This window comes from Neomonachus schauinslandi, chromosome 3 (assembly GCF_002201575.2).
Source record: "Neomonachus schauinslandi chromosome 3, ASM220157v2, whole genome shotgun sequence".
In the NCBI taxonomy this organism is placed as follows: Eukaryota; Metazoa; Chordata; class Mammalia; order Carnivora; family Phocidae; genus Neomonachus; species Neomonachus schauinslandi.
Window position 1 is genome coordinate 69423363 of NC_058405.1, and position 17895 is coordinate 69441257.

At 41.0% G+C, this 17895-nt stretch overlaps 1 protein-coding gene across 1 annotated transcript in view; it reads right to left on the minus strand.

Annotated features, from left to right (window-relative positions):
- The window catches only part of FRY (FRY microtubule binding protein), a 259681-nt gene that overhangs the window by 110049 nt on the left and 131737 nt on the right, over positions 1 to 17895 (minus strand). Inside the window, exons 18-23 of the mRNA XM_044913570.1 lie at positions 9638 to 9896; positions 8145 to 8327; positions 5456 to 5542; positions 3031 to 3290; positions 2413 to 2602; positions 1654 to 1778 (exon numbers count right to left, since the gene is read on the minus strand). Coding sequence (XP_044769505.1) covers positions 1654 to 1778; positions 2413 to 2602; positions 3031 to 3290; positions 5456 to 5542; positions 8145 to 8327; positions 9638 to 9896 — 1104 coding nt within the window. The remainder of the gene's footprint in view (positions 1 to 1653; positions 1779 to 2412; positions 2603 to 3030; positions 3291 to 5455; positions 5543 to 8144; positions 8328 to 9637; positions 9897 to 17895) is intronic.

The following is a 17895-nucleotide window of genomic DNA, read 5'->3' on the forward strand; positions in this document are numbered from 1 at the left end:
ATCTATCTATCTATCTATCTATCTATCTATCTATCTATCTATCTATCTATCTTTCACTTGTTCCCATTACCTCCAGTTCTCAGCTTTCTATCTGTGAATCTAATTATTTGTCTTCTTTGGGAAATAATTTATGAACTGCTATGTCAAGACAACAAAATTATGAGCTCTAGCCTGCTGCCAAGTATTTTATGCCTGAGCACCTTGCAATATTCTGGCTGGATGTTTTGTGCTATTAGACATCATCCTCCAGGGAAATCTGAAGTTAGGAAGGTACACTTCATGGCATTCTGTGCCGAGAGACAGAAAACCTGCATTCCATTTCAGATTTCTCTAACACAGATGCCAGCATTTCTTCATCAAAGAAATGGAAATAGTATTAATGATCTCCTCCAACAGCAACCATTTGCTGAATATTTACTGCATACATTTTTTATTTTTTAATTTTTTTCATACATTTTTACATTTAATCCTCTCAGTCACTCTGTAAGATTGATTCTAAAATTATAATAATTTTTCTTTTTTATTAGATACGTTTTATTTTTATTTATTGTAACAATTTTACAGGTGAGGGAACTGAGGCCCAGAGACATTATGTTTTCCAGACCCACATGGCTGATAAATTATATAATCTTAGCCACCCTGAGGAATATTGAGGGGGTAAGATGTACAAGAGCACATGTCCCTGGGAAAGAATGTTAGGTTCTTAGGCTCTTTGGGAAAGAATGTTAGGTAATTCCAGGAATTGTTTTTCTTATTTTCCTGTAGTATTTCTACATGATTCTTTGTCTTAACTACTTAAGTAGTAAGGAGTAAAACACTGGTTAGCTGTCACTCAAGTATCAGAACTCACTATTTTTTTTAAGAATAAAATCTGACTGTATATGTGAATAATGTAACGGATTTTTTTTCAATGGCCTCTAAAATGTCTCATTAATTTTTCTTTTTCAAATAGGGTTTCTCGCAGATGCTTGGAACTTTCCCTTTCTATCTATGTAAAAAAAGTCAGGATTTTAATTGTGCTTATAGGCGCTCATTGCTTTGCTGAAGTCACCGGAGGCAGCCCGAGCTAAGACTTTATGATGGCTCTTTCAAAAGGCTTTGACACTGTCTCAGATGGAATGGTTATTTGATTAAAGGTGTGAAATGAGTAAGGAATCCAGAAAGTGAGACATGATGGTTCTATTAAGGCAGCTAAAGCACCTTCTAAAGAGATGGGCCAGTGTAACAGAATACTCCTGAAAGGGTTCTGTCAATGCTTAAGCTGTGAGAGCCTGTTGCATTTATAAACGGCCGATGAGCAGACCTCATTGTTCTGACAGCAAAGCCTCTGAACAGTCTGGCTCACTGGCGATGGACACTGAATTATCTTCACTTATGGTTCTCTAAAAGAAGCTTGCGCACATGAGATAAAATCTGAGACGTCAAATCAAAGCTGCAAGGACCACAGGGGACAAGCGAAGGCAGTCACGAGGATGCTTGCTCCATGCACGTCAAGCCAAGTGGACACAAAGGAAATGGCGCAAAGCCTATAAACTCCCCAGGCACATGCCAACACGCAAACACAAACTCAAACTCAAGTTAAAAACAGGAACTAAAAATTAATGAGAGCAGCAGCAGGAATGAATTTAGAAGACCTCATTGAGATGACCGTACCTGAAAACAAGGGAATTTGTTCTTCCAAATCCTAAAACTAAGGACTCTGTGATCTCAATGCCCTCTAGTCTCATCAAAGGCACCAGTTGCTTTAACAGAACTCCCACCGATGGGGTACCTATGGCCTGAAACAAGTTGATTAAAAGTGAAAAAGAGGTAACATGGTAACTGATGCTTCCTTTAATCAAATGATGATTCCATTATAACAGTTTCAAAGTACTAAACCACATCCCAAAGCACTGCCATCATTTCAGAAAGAAAGAAAGAAAAAAAAAAAAACCCACAGACAGACATCAATTTCAAAACGGCGCAATGAATGGATTTTTCACCTGGGACACAAATTCTAAAGAATATTTTTATCATAAATCTTCTTTTTAAAAAAAAAACCAATTAAGTCAACAAAACCATTCTTAACAAGATCATTTAATCAAGGCATGGTTTAAGGGCAAATACTTGGCGAAGAGTGAGAGAAATGTGGTTTGTAGGGCAGGAACCAAACCTCAGGGCGCTAATAAATATAAGTCACTCTATGGTTTAAGCAAGTTTCTTAACTTCTCTTTATCTTCAGTTCTCCACTTGTCAGGGAGGAATAATAAATTATGCACATCAACGCTCAATGGAATTTAGAAATGTGTAGGATGAAAATCTGATCCCACAGACTCCAGATGGCAGGCACAGTGCAATGTGCACTGTGAACTCTAGACAAACAAGCTAAAAAAAAACCTTACAGAATAATTCTTCTGAAGCATGTCACGTCACCTTGTTATCGTAGCTCACTGTACCATCAGGTGTGGTCGCCATGATTTCTGGAGTGGACGCTCTTAAGTGTCCCGGGCTCATGATACTGGGTTTTGCAACTCCAAAACAAAGAATAAGGTAATTTCTCCACAAGGTAACATAATTGTCTCCACTGCCGGCAGTGCTGGTTTTCTTGGCATTAATTGGGCTACTAGAAATACGGATTTGAAAACAGGAGTGAAAGTAAGTTCTGGACTTTAAATATCACTTATTAAATAAAGATCCTAGGAAGGGCTCAAATAGAGTTGAACAACTGTCTGTCAAGGCTTGTCTATGCTGTTAAGAACAATCTGGACAGGGAATGTCTCTACTGGATGGGAAGTTGAATAGAACTTGAAGACTGTTTTCACCAGTAAGGGTCTGACAGTCTACACTGGGGATTATTAAGGAAAAGAAAACACGAACTCTGGACAATAAAAAAAAAAAGAACTTTTGACCCGTTTTTACTCCAGGTTTAGGAGTCTGTATTAGGAAACACAGAAACTAGAGAGGATTATAATATGCCAATCTGTTAGATAAAAGGAGAATGTAAGAGGGCAAATGATCAACAACACCGAGGAAGACATACAATTCCCTTACTTGGGGTCTACCAGGGGCATGACGGACTGGAGCCGAGTGAAGGCGTATGGCCAGGCATAGCTGAGGGCTGTGGGGCAGTGTTTGGGCAGGTTCTCCTGCCGCAGGAAACTGAAGAGGCAGAGAACCCAGGGGTCTTTGACCGACTGAGCGAATATCCAGACATGGGAAGGGCTCTTCACGTCATAATGGCTATTGACCAGGACTGCGTTCCACTCCACCAACCACTGCAGATCCACACTGTGGGTCAGCGGTAATGTTGCCTGCAGGGCAAGAAGTAGGCAATGAATCAATGCTCAACAGTAAATTACATGTCCTCATTGGGGCTCAGCCTAAAAGCCCCTTTGTCCATACTGCTTTTCCTGACCACCTCTGCAACGGGCCAGGCTTTGAATCTGAAACACCCTTCCCACACCTACCACATAGGATGTCGGTTTATAGCCACTGCTGTGTCCTATGCTGGGCTGCAAGCAGCTGAAGGGCAGAGTTTAGGGACATGGGTCCTATTTCGTACAGTTTTAACGTCACACAGCACTGTGCATTAGGACACCGAAGCTGCTCATTAAATATTTGTTGAAAAATATACGGCCTTAGTTAAATTAAACTCGACCCTGGATTTGCTGTTTAAAATTCTTTAAAAGCTATTATTACCTTCTGAGATTCATCAATGTGTTTTTATCCCTGTAACTAATATCCTGGGCTTTTAAAAGCCACAATCTTGTTTATCTTTAGTTGGACTAAACTTCCTTCCCTTTGACTTAGGGAGATGGCAAAATGCAATCCCTTTTATGAAGGGCATTTCACGGATGATCTTTGAGGTAAGGGACCTACTTATTCTTGTCCTGTGGTATCAAGCCAAAACAATACTACATTCTAAAACTTTTTTGATCTATACCTCATATAAGTTTGTATGTGTCATTCTCTTTTAAGTCCAGAATATCAAAGTTTAGAGAAGACCAAGTTTCAAATAATTCAGCAGTGGTACCAGGAGAGACAATTACCTTTATGACTGTTGGGCAGTTAAAATGATCCTTATGATCTGCTGGGTTTACAGGTTCCCCTGGGTATGGGTGTGTCACTAGTGATCTCAGTGGTTAATGGGCTCTAGGGGGGCACAGCCTGAGCTTCAGAACCAGAGAGGAGGTTCCAACACAGGCTCCACCCAAAGCTTGTGACCTGGGAAGAGTACTGACCATCCCAGAGTCTCTGTCTGGGAGATATTAATTTATGACTTGGGAATTATAATGCTAATCTCACCTAATCTTTAGGTGAACTAAGTGAGATAAGGAACGTAGAAACACCTGGTACAAAGCGGGCACATCCCACTTCTCCCTTTTCTGTGTATCTTCCTAAGTGCTGTATTGCTGATCTAGTAACCCCTGGCTCAAGATTTTGATCCTGATAAACAGAACATAATCACATGAATATCATCTGCAGGCAAAGAAAATATGGCTATAAGACAATTAAACTTGACTCCTCCATTCCATGTTAACCCAAACTGAATTTCTAAAAGAAGTAGGGTTATGCAATATCACTGTGAAAGTCTGCCCGGCCCAGCTTAATAGTTGGAGGAATGATCGTTAGCACTACAACCATAAGCAAGAACAGGGCCACTAAAGGTAGGGATCTGTGCTCAGTCTCAGAAAGAGACCACGAAAAGGCCTTGTATTCATTTATAGCTATTTGTCAGATATGTCTGTGTTCATTTATAGTTATTTGACAAGAAGATACAAGAGGCATCAACAATGTGGATGCTGTGAACGGTCCCCAATCTGCACTGCCTCTTTTTAGCTAGTGAGCTGAAATTAATCCCGGTCCCCTTCCTGCACTAGACTGATTTTTTAAAAAATCAGATAATTAATATGAGTATCAATTTCCCTTTAATTTGTTCAGGAAATTGAAAGTTGCCAATATGCTCTTTAAAAAGGGAAGAATGTATTTGACTGACAGATAAAGGTGTCCTAGATTCGGAGTCCAACGAGGGTCAAGTCCGGGCCCTAACACTTCTCTGTGTGACTATGGCCCTGCCCCTTAATATTTTTTGAGTTTCAGTACCTAGGAGGGTCAAAAAAGATAATAAATATGAAAGCACACTGTAAACTGTCTAAAGCATCACGTATAAGTTACATAATGGTGTTGAGCATGATATGAGCATGATAAATAAAGAGTTAAAGAATCTTGAGCAATTTTTCTTGAAATTGCTGTTTGTAAAATATCTATACTCCTAAGGTTCAAATTTTGTTTGAACTTTATCTGAACGTTTCCTAAGCTAGTATCTGAAAACCTTGTCTTGTTTTCACAAGTACTGTTGTGTCAGTTTATTATCTGACACGAAACCCCAGAATTCTTCCACATCATTTTTCTTTGTCTCTCTTTTTCAGATAGGTCTGGAGCTTACACTTGAGAACAATTAGGAATCAGTACTTACCGAATCTGAAACTGCTACATGAATGAAACTTTCGAGAATGGACGAACTTAGCTGATCCATGACATCAATCATAGGCCTGTCATCGTCCTGTAAAAGGGTGCGCAATTACTCTCCATGGGAAAAAGAATCCTTCCCACCCACCCCACTGCATTTGTTTGGTACATGAAGCAAAACAGCTTGCAAGATAGTGATAAGAGTTTTGTCACAGAAAAGTGAGTGCCAAGATGGTGAAAGGTAGTAGATAAAATTCCCTGTGATTCTGAGTTTAATCTTTCAAGTTTCAGTGGAAGATGGTTAGAGCTCCAACTTCACGTTGTACTGAAAAGACACGGACTTGAATTTCAATAAGTTGCACATGTATGCAAGGATCTAAACACCGGTGCCATACATCATCCAGCAGAGGGTTCATGTTGTCATGAAATTTTAGGGATGGAAACCCCAGAAGAATATGCCTTGCCGGACCACTAAAAGGCTACTTGCTTGAGTCACTCCTCTGCTAAAATAACTGATAAATTGTTGACTGCGATTGAATTTTAGTTCCAAAGAAAATGCACTGGAGACTGACCACACACTCTGTGGTATCTTTGTTGTGTACAGCTATTTGGTAAAAGAAGCAAACTGCAGAGTATGGGAGAGAGCATCTTATGGAAAATTCTTCTACACAAATAGTGTACATATTACATATATGTGTGTGTGTGTGTGTGTGTGTGTGGGTGGGTGGGTGTTTGCATGTGTGTGTATCCATATATGGATATGTATATGTTTGCCACCCTTTATTACAGAGAAGCTCAGAATTATAAAATTATCTACTTTAGAAGCCTTACAGGAAAGTCTTGGAATACCATTATTCATGTATGAATGAGAACGGTTACAAAACAATTGTGGCTGGGAAAAAAAAACCACACAAGCTCATAGATACAGAGAACAGATTGGTGGTTGTGGGGTGGGTGAAATGTGTGAAGGGAGTCAAAAGGTAAAAACTTCCAGCTACCAAATAAGTAAGTCACGGGGATATAATGTACGACATGGTGACTATCGGTGATAATACCGTGTAACATATGTGAAAGGTGCTAAGAGAGATCTTAAAAGTTCTCATCACAAGAAAACAATTCTGTAACTCTGTATGGTGATGGATGTTAACTGGACTTATGGTGGGGATCATTTCACAGTGTAAACAAATATAGGTTCATTATGTTGTACACCCGAAACTAGTATAATCTTGTAGGTCAATGACACCTCAATTAAAAAAAAAAAAATTGTACGAAAACAAAGTTGTGGCTGGTAGACGAGAGCAACGTATGAGAAGTGTTCTTTTTTTTTTTTTTTTAAGATTTTGTTTATTTATTTATTTGACACAGAGAGAGAAACAGCATGAGAGGGGATAGGGTCAGAGGGAGAAGCAGGCTCCCCGCTGAGCCGGGAGCCCGATGTGGGACTCGATCCCAGGACTCCGGGATCATGACCTGAGCCGAAGGCAGTCGCTTAACCAACTGAGCCACCCAGGCGCCTGAGAAGTGTTCTTAACACAGTCTTGGAATAGTAATTAAGAGCATGGGTTTTATACTTGAAACTAATATAACAATTATGGTCAACTGTACTTTAAAAAGAACATTGGGCTCTGGAGGCATATATATGTAACTTTCAGTTCTGGCTGTGTCATGTCCTCCCTGTTGACTTTTGGTTAAGGCATTTAATCTCCCTAAACCTCAGCCTCTGTATCTGTACAGTGGGTAAAATACTACTAATTTTTAGGTTATTGTGAAGGTTAAGTGAGATACTATGTGTAGCACACAGCACGATGCCGGACACGTCCATGTAATGATTATCATTCCTATCAGAGTTAGAGATTTAATGCAGGTTTACCAAAATACAGCATGTCTTGGATATCCATTTACCAGATACCACAGATGTCCTAAAATATATCACCAAGCCATCTGAAGAAAAGTGAACAGAAAGGATTGTGATGAATTTGAAAATACTGGGTAAAGACAATGACCATTTTGTGGATCGGAAAACCAAGTTCAGGGATTTAAAACAGGAAAATGGAAAGTAGAATTTTTCTGAAGTATGTGACATAACAAGCTGGTCCTTCTTTCATCAACTTATGCAACTTATGGTTTGGTCACTTGTGCTGGCAGGTTATGAGCCTTAACATCTGAACAAGCGCATATAGCCCTTGACCAAGCGCAGACATTAGCTGGCCGACCATGCTTAATAATTGGCTTACTTCTCCTGTCTCAAGAGGACATATTTTCTTGTAATTTTAAGATTACTGAAATTAAACAAATTTTAGTTAGCCAGACTGTTTGATACCTTGATCATTTAAAATGGAACTCATTATTTTTTCAAGTTCATTCTCTAACAGAAATGTAATAATGTCATCTTAATTTGACGTATGCTGAACATTATGAAGGAAAATGATTTATGACTTAATCTTAAAATTCTTCACTGCTTAACCACGGACAACCTCTTGGAGAATCAGGAATGGTCTTTTCTATTGCTCTCAGAATATATGACATATCTCGTGGAGATCAAGAGTGCTCTTTCATAATCAAAAACCCATGGTGCATATTTTTTGACATCATGTGTGACATGGAGGCACATAAACTCGTAATGCATTATTCACAGGTTTTAATCTAAACTTCAAAAGAAAGAAATGAATTAGAAAATTCAGAAGGAGAATCCATACCTCAGGCTGACCCAGGGCAACAAATAAAGCTCGAATTTCCTTGAGTATTAAAACGGACAGTTTGCGTGTGGCCACCTGGAAACTGCAGAGTAAAACCAAAGCAAAGCCTTCCACAGCGTGAAGCACGCTGCAGTGGGGGCCCCGCTCCGACTGAATTCTGTGGCTGGAGCCATTTGCAATCAGCTGTCGGGCAATAAGAACACATTCTATATTCAGAAAAATAACAATTGAAGAAGAAGAAACTACTCATATGTGCATCTTTTGGTACATGTGATCTCATAATATTAAATTGGAATGACTTATAACCAGACAGGACTGTAAATTCATTATTATTCATGACAGATCATAGATCCCTTTTTTTCTTTCGACCCATTGTTACTTTGGAATACCATCAACCATCTGTTATCTCTGATAAGAGAGAACTTTCAAAGGCTATTAATATTAATAAGAACAAACCAGCTTCCATCCATATACCATTTGAGATGACACTATAAATTGAGTCAAAGTGGCCTCATTTGTTTTGACTCAGATGCACTATAGACTTGAGGAGACCATTCAATTGAATTTTCAAACATTTACTTTCTAACCACACGTACTTACTAGTTTCTTGTGTTCGATTCTAATCTAGGTGTGTGAACATTTATGAGGTGGGTTCTGAAAGTTCCCAAGCCACAACGAAGTAGCTCTAAAGCAAAAGCAAGCCAGACAACAGGGCAGATTCCACATCCGTTTCAGTTTTCCTTTGACAAGCTCACATAACCCTTGTTTTTCTACCTATCATCCTTTGGCACGTGTACAACACAGGGAAACAGGAATGATCTAGGATCGGGGATCCTGGCTGTTCCCCCAGTGCTGTTGTACTCCCCTGAGCCTCGATGTTCCTCAGAATCTCAGCTGTGCTCTTCCCTCGCCAGGCCCTGTCTCCATCTGCTCATTGCCAATGTCAAGTTCACCACTGCCCTTGTTCTCCTCTGACAACTTCTCCATAACCTGCTCTTCAAAATGTTGTCATTCATTTTTAGCATTTAGGACTGAGGTGGGAAGGAATAAAGAAACCATAAGACTGCATTTTCTTCTCTATGGATATTGGACAATGCAACCAATATGTTGTAGGCTAGGATTAAAAAACAACTGGTGGGCAGCTAACTTTTATATACATATCCATATCCAGCTCAATAGGCATATCCATACCCGGCTCTATATCCATGCTTACAGTCATTTGCTCTTAGAGATTTATAATCATAATTCTCTGAAATAAGCAATTTCCACTCTCTGAATGGCCTGGTGAATGATAACAAATCTAACCTGATGGTATATCAACCCTGAGTTTCTTGGTCACAATTTACCCAAGTTGGAAAAATTAAGGGCCACCACCAGGGAGAAACTTCCTAGGTAGCTGGAAGTAAGAGCTCCAAAGGTTCTCCAAGCTGCAACTTATTTACACATATACTATATTAGGAAATATAAATTGGTGGGAAGAGTGTGAAAATCACCTCTGAATTTCTGATCTTGTTGGATTGTTCATAGACTTTTCCTTGAGTTTGTATGACCAGTTTCCACTGGGTGAGCAGCTGGAGCAGTAACTTCAGGGATGAATCAAGGAGCGTGTGATGCATGTCATTGACTTCCCGAAGTAGGAAGTTGGTAAAGCCAAATAGTACATCTTCTCTCCAGTCTGAGAAGTCAACAAGTAAACCCTGAAGAGAATTTTGTGCAATATGTCGCAGCTCATCGTCCATATGAATAGAGAGCCTGTGAAATGAGTAAAAGACAATAAAAGCATTTAGTTTATTAATGTTTCTTTTAGATTTGTGATGGAACTAATAGAGCTCTCTGCTTTTATTCATGTCTCAAGAATGGGTCACCCTCTCGTCTATTCTTCCCATTCAGCTACCCTCATGTTGACACCTTATAGAACCAGGGTACTTTTCTCAGAGCTAAGGAATTAACCTGGGTGCAATGCTATTAACTAAACTACAGATTTTATTCAGATTTCACTAGTTTTTCACTAACGTCCTTTTTTCGTTTCAGGATGTAATCTAAAATATTACCTGGCATTCAGCGATATCTGAATACTTTTTAATACAGTGTTGACTACAGAATAAATTAGTATCAAACCCTATCACTTTTAAGGATAAGAAAACTGAGTACCAGAGAAACTAAGGGACTTATCCAGAAGTTCAGTGAAAATGAGCAATTAAGGGTTAGATTAATGGTCCACAATTGGTTTTGCCTCACCAAGGGATATTTGGTAATGTCTAGAGACATTATTGATTGTCACAACTCCGAGAGTGCTTCCATCATCTCTCTAGTAAGCAGAACCTACTGATGTGGCTAAACATCCTAAAATGCACAGGACAACTCCCTACAACAAAGAATTATCTAGACCAAAATGTCAATAGTGTCAAGGTTGAGAAAACCCAAGTCAACTTGGGTATTGGTGGTATAACCTATAATACCATAATAATATTAAATCATGACATTGGTATGAACCATCAGTTAACATCATGTTTTATAGGTTCTTTTATTCATTTATTTAAGAAACAAATATTTTTGAGACCTCCTGAGATTTGGACACACACCCCTTCGGATATGGAGTTCAGTAGGGCTGTGTCTATTGGCTGGGGAGCTTGCAGGAGCAAGGAGTGAAATGGTGCTAGAAAGGAAGCAGGGGCAGCTCAGTGAAGGGTCTGCAGGCCACCCAGGGAGGCAATACATTAGGGAAGGGGTTAAGGGTGTGTGCTCTGGAATCAGAATGTCCAGCTCAGTGTCTTGCCTCTGTCACTTACTAGCTATGTAACCTTGTGCTAGTCAATCTCTCTAAGCCTCAGAGCCTCATTTGGGAAATGGGGACAATAATTATACTTGCATTTCATAAACTTGTTGTGAGGTTCATGAAGATGACCCACATGCAGCATGTACCACCACACTGAGTGTGTAGCAAACACTCAGTAACTGGTAGCTATTATTATTAGAAAAAAAAATGAGCTGTATCTTGAAAGATATAGGGGAAATAACATGATTAGATTCACATCTGAAACAAAAAATAGGCAGGAATATGGAGGATGGCTTGGAGAAGCAACTAGAGTTGGGGCAGAGACCAGCTAGGAGGTCACTGCAGTGACTTAGGCAACAAGTTGTTGTTGGTGGTGGTGGTGGTGGGGGGGGGGGGTTGGCCCAAGGCAGAGAAGTAGTGAGAAAGGGAGACAGATCAAAGACACCGAGGAGATAGAATTTCCAGCACTCAGCAGCCCGGAGGCGTTCAATGTCAGAGAAGAAAATGGCTGAGTCATTGGGGGCCCCCACAAACGGGGCAGATAGTACCCTCAATGAAGGGAAGAAAACCCTTGGACCCAGACCGTGTAGGAACTTCCTCAAAGTCTAGGATTCCAGCCCAGGACTTCTAACCCTTAATCTAAACAAGTCTGGTACAGTCCTATGTTTTTGAATAAACATGATTTCAAAACTTGAAAAGCAAACACCTTCCTTATTCTCTGAAGCATAAAGCACACTAACTGGTCCAAATTTGACACTGTAAACCAGGCATAAAGCTCATTAATGAGCAGATATATATCAAGTCAGGGAAAACATATTTCTTGTTCCAAAAGCAAGTGATGTTCTAGGAAGTTGCTGAGAAGGAAGATCTAAGCTGATTCTTCAGGTTAGACTTAGCCCACAAAGTCTAAAGTTTTTGTGGGGATCACAGTTGCTGAAGGAAAATGTAGAAGCTTTTACCCTGGGCTTCCAATTAAGGACTGTCTATGGCAGGAATTTACAAACTTTGTGTTTTAATCAGCAGCTGTATTTTTTTCCCCCAAATTTTAAGTATAACACAAAATTTGAGTTAAAGCTGGGGAAAAGGGCCTAAAGCCCACCCATTTGGGAGGAAACAGTACTCTATAAACAACAGCCTTGAGTCATTTTGCAGCCCATGGTTTAAAAATACTAGTTTATAAAAAACAAACAAAAAAATGCTAATTTATAAAAAACACTTGAAGTCATCTTCCCATCTTAAGTTCATCATTTCTATTTATTATATTTATACCTATCTATGGTCCTGAATGTTTTAGAGAATAAGCTTCTATAGATGACTTCCAGTGGAAAATACTTCCATAAAGGTGAGCTTCAGATTCACATGGGATCAGCTTAGTACTTTTGAATAATTTTGTTGTGTACAGGTACACGAGTCAGAAGGAAGTGATTTCAAATTCACAAACCAAATTCAGAAGAAAAAGATCCATTAGGAGAAACTGCCCATTCTTAACTGTGGCAGGATAAACAAATGGTTGTTAGGAAGAGGTGAGGAACTCGCTGTCCTGTAGTATCACCAAGGACAGCAGAGGGAGAACTGGTTTTATAGTGAAGCCCAGGAAACAGTGGTTTCCAAAAGGAGGGATATGCTGACAGGTGGATGGTTAGCCTTTGGAATAGTTCACCAGAAGTGGCTGGAATGTTTTCTCTGCAGGTATTAAAGAATGAACTTCCATCTATGCACAGTGCTCTGAACTGCATCTCAATTAAAATAAAATAGATTAAAGAAATAAGATTAAGTGGTTTATTGAAGCAATATATGCAATTAAGACTATAGTTCTCAGTTAGCTACTCAAAACAACCAGCCACCTTCCACTGTACAGACATATGCTGAAAAGCGAGTGGTAAATGCTAAATGACAAATATTTTTCAGGTACCACAGAAGATTGTGGAATTGTGTGTGCATTACTTCATAAATTGCCACAAATTATAAGGAAACACAGCATAAATAGTGTTTATCTGTCACTTTGAATCAAACCAATGACATTTGTCACTGCCATTTGGCTGCAGGAAAATTCTGTACATTTGGGCAGCCAACTTTACTCTTCTGAAGTTCAAATTTCCTTCTCTGAAAATAGGAATAAATGTGTGCCCAGCTTAAATGTGTGCATGAAAACGCATTGTACGTTGTACATCATGGCATAATCTGTTATTCAAATGTAAAGATGCCTAAAAATAATAACTAACATTTGCTGAGAGCTTACTGTGTTCTAGGCACTATGTGAAATTATTTATATGCATTATTTGATTCTCACAACCTCATGACAAATTGTTGAAAGGGGAGGGCAGAAGCTGAACAGCAACCCCTTCGTGAATATGTAGTCTTGCGGGAAGTGACAGAGGATGGGAGCCTGTAGACCGTTGAGGGAAAGGTCCTTCCTGTGGTCAAGGGACAGAGCAGGAAACACCTGGGAGGACAGTCAGAGAAAAACGATGCCTATGGCCAAGGACACAAGTAAGCTCCCCTCCTATGTGGAGAATCTTGGGAGCACCCAGACAACTGGGAAGGGCAGGCTCTGTGAGAGCAGGAAGGAAATCCTCCCCAGGGATCTTATCGTGATGTCAGGAGGGCCTGTGGAGCTTCCATGGAGCCTAAGTAGAAAGATTCCTCACACTTGGCCATTAAAAGTGGGCTGAGCAATACACAAAATAAAAAATGTAGTAACTTGGAGAAAGGGGTTTACTGGTTCATTCCACACAACATTGTCATGCTAAACACACTAACAGAAGTCTGAAGTTAGAGTATCTGTGATTTAGCCATTACTGAAATGCTGGGAAGGGGCCTTGGGGACAGTCATGTGGGACATATCCTTGAAACTCCTTATTCAGGGAACTGAGCTGGGGGTTGGGGATAGAGGGCTGGTGTGAATGTTGGTCTTATTTTGCCAGTTATAAAGAAAACCAAGGGGCACCTGGGTGGCTCAGTCAGTTAAGCATCTGCCTTCTGCTCAGGTCATGGTCCCAGGGTCCTGGGATCGAGCCCCACGTCAGGCTCCCTGCTCAGGGGGGAGTCTGCTTCTCCCTCTCCCTCTGTCCCTCCCCTTCCCCCACTTGTATTCTCTCTCAAATAAATAAAATCTTTAAAAAAAAAATAAAGAAAACCAAGTTTTTCTCCAATAGAAATGTACCATGGATGTAACCGTGAAGCATCTGAACTAAAAGTTCTCATACCTCTCTGACTAGACTGTGTATCATCTCAAGAGTCAACTCAGTCCAAATGTGAGTGGACTATGGGGGAATAAAGTACCTACAGACTGGAAATCCACATTTATTGCTGTTGAATTTCTTCATTTTGTCCTCTGACCCTCTCAAGGAGATCTGAAGGGGCTCATTTTTCTCATAGGTTAACAGGACCCAATGTGTAGGTCGAGCACTCCATTATCTTTCCCTTGGGGAGAACAGCCTCCAGCTTCTTTTAAAGTCTATGGAAAAGGCCTCTTCATGGGCTTCCCATATAAGTACAGTCACTGTCTTGATTTCTAAGCCTTGAATTCTCAAGAATGTTTATTTGCTCTTTCCCCTCATAAAAACAGTACCCATTGCTTTGAGCTTTGTCAGAATGTACATAATAATAAACACGATGCACCATAAATAGCACTGACATTCCAACCATGTCTAACAGAATTCCCTTCTGGCATGCCTGGCACCATGGTCTGCAGATCCAGGCATCACTGGATTCGGGGATCAGAGTGATCCAGGGGTAAGAGTCTCCCACACAGAGTCACAGCAAAATAGTGTCAGAGGCTGTACCTGAACACCGCGTGACATTTAAAAAACTTAGTATTTCAAGGGCCTCGTGCACATAATCATCTCCAATTAGAACTTCACCAACATCAGCGAACTTTCCTTCTGCTTCAGTTTAACTGATAGCTGCTTTTTCCCTGCTGACACATTTTCCCCTGGATTAACCAAAGCGCATGTCTATGACACGTGGCCTTCTCCACCATCTTATGAAAGAGGCAGTACTGTTCCAATTTTTAAAAAAGATTTTATTTATTTATTTGAGAGAGAAAGAGAGAAAGAGCGTGAGAGAGAGAGAGAGCAGGAGTGAGGGGAGGGGCAGAGGGAGAGGGAGAAGCAGACTCCCTGCTGAGCGGGAGCCTGATCCCTGGGACCCAGGGATCATGACGTGAGCCGAAGGCAGATGCTTAACCCACTAAGCCAACCCAGGCTCCCCAGTATTATTCCAATTTTATCAAGGAGAAACGTCTGAGGGCTTAAATAATTTGTCTAGGTTACATGGCTAGTAAAATGGCAAAAGCAGGGATACAAAATTCAGGATTTCCAAATGATTCCATTTCATTCCCATTTTTTGGTATTCCCTCCAAATCTCTCAGATGGCGCTCTTCCATACTCTGGAAGCTCACAGGCCATGAGGAACAGTCTTCTGTCCCCTAATTTCTCACTGCCACATCCAGCCCCGTCACTCAGCAACCCCTCTTCTGTGCACACTGGACTCCTACTCACGCAGCTCATCCGCTGTTATCCCTGGCATGGGGACGGGCTGCTCTTACATTTCTGGGTCACCTTGGCACCTGACACCTGCCTCTCAGCATTTCCTTACTCTCTGGCTTTGCCAGCATCTTGGGACTCTCAATATTGTAGTAGCTTAGCCTCTTCTTCCTCAGCTTCCCCCACTCCCAAATCACCATGTTTCTTATTCTTTGGAAATCTACCCTTTGCTCCTCTTTAGATCTTCTCACCCAGAGCTGGAAGCCCCTTTGTGATCCAGGCTTATGTTTCCCTCTCTTCCACTGCTTCCCCACTTCCAATGAATGTGTTCTTTGCTCACATTCTGGTTGTTAGCCCACAGCAAAATCCTAGACTGCAAATCTTTTTTTAACTTCATAATCTTCTTAAAATATGTCCTAAACTATGGAATGGAAGAAAGAAGGACACGTGGAATGGAGGTTGCTGATGACAGGAAAGAAGGGGTTACAGGTAGCAGTGACCAAAGCCAGCTAAAAGGGTGGACAGCTTTGGTCAGAGAGCACCAGGGCTTGAAACAGTCAACCTCACAAGCCAGCACCGTCCTGTGCTAGTGGTGACCGGCAGGAGGAAAGGGGCAGCTGTGTCTACGCTTGGAGGGCAGTGGCTACAAATGATATTAACTGACAGCAGGGCGTGATCAATAGGAGTCCAAACTGGCCATCCAGAGCAGAGGGCATGATGACCACGATCACCAGGAGCATGGTGCTCCGTGGAGATACTCAGAAGCCGTGGGGCAGCCATGGGTGGTCTGCAGTCACGTGGGACCAGGGCTTGGGTTATTTCATTTGGATATTGATGGGAAGGGTGCTCTCCTTGGGCTAGCGAATGCGGGCAAACGAGGTCATGCATAATGCATCTTTCATTCAGTCAACATTAATATTTGTTATCCTTCTCTGGGCTTTCTTCTATTCCACCATTATCAGATTAACCAGCCTAAAATATTTTTTATCATATTATTCTCTCACTTAAAACTCCATCGGTCCAAATGCCTCAGCTAATAGTAAGGATTAACTGAAAATCTATCTCTCCAGTCTTTTTTTTTTTTTAAAGATTTTATTTATTTGACAGAGAGACACAGCAAGAGAGGGAACACAAGCAGGGGGAGTGGGAGAGGGAGAAGCAGGCTTCCCGCTGAGCAGGGAGCCTGATGCGGGGCTCGATACCAGGACCCTGAGATCATGACCTGAGCTGAAGGCAGATGCTTAAAGACTGAGCCACCAAGGTGCCCCTATCTCTCCAGTCTTATTTCTAGGTCTTTTCATCATTGGCTTTCTAAATTCCCTTTTCTTTCTTTCTCTTTCTTTCTTTTCTTTCTTTCTTTCTTCATTCCTTCTTTTTTTTTCTTTTTTCAAATTAAGGATGATTTTGTTCTTCCTCATTCCATTCCCTTCATGTGCCCCATGTTTCTAAGGATTTCATATTCTTTTTTTTTTTTTTTAAAGATTTTATTTATTTGAGAGAGAGAGAATGAGAGACAGAGAGCATGAGAGGGAGGAGGGTCAGGGGGAGAAGCAGACTCCCCGCCGAGCAGGGAGCCCGATGCGGGACTCGATCCAGGGACTCCAGGATCATGACCTGAGCCGAAGGCAGTCGCTTAACCAACTGAGCCACCCAGGCGCCCCAGGATTTCATATTCTAAATTGCTTTTAAGTAGTGTCACTTCTGATTTTTAAATTAAAGACACACATAACTATCAGCTAGAACTTCATACCAACATGAGAAAAATGACACTTATTTCACTGTAACGACATAATTTCACTTAAAACAAATTAACTTGAGGTTCTAGTTGGACTGTGCATGCTCATAGACAATGTTGGGAGGGTGATACATATATGGCTTTTGGAAGCTTTCTGAAGCACTAAAATTAGTTAAGGATCCCTGTTACCCACCTTCTTGGCCCCCTGGGGGTCTATGGGCATCAGACTGGGAATCAGACCCTGAACGAACTCTTCTCCAGGCAGATTCATCTCCTCATTTCCCGGCCCCACCCCTGTGCCCTTGTTCATGTCATGCTTTTCCTTTCTGAGTCCTATCTCAACCTCCACCTTCTCCCAGGACTGATCTGCTGACTTTCTCAGTCCCTAGTAATCCCTCTACCCACTGAACTCACGTATCACACTTTTTGTGCCATTAGTTTGCACAATTTCAGGCCTTGGATTGTTAGTTACCTTATGAGCTTACGTATTCGCTTTTACGTTGGATTTTAAGCCCCTTGAACATGGGGAAAAGACAAAAAACATTTTTTTATTTCTCCTTACCTATACATAGTACCTAGAATAATGCCTCATTTAGTAAATATTTGTCAATTTTTTTTTAAAGATTTTATTTATTTATTTGAGAGAGAGAATGAGATAGAGAGAGCATGAGAGGGGGGATGGTCAGAGGGAGAGGCAGACTCCCTGATGAGCAGGGAGCCCGACGTGGGACTCGATCCCGGGACTCCAGGATC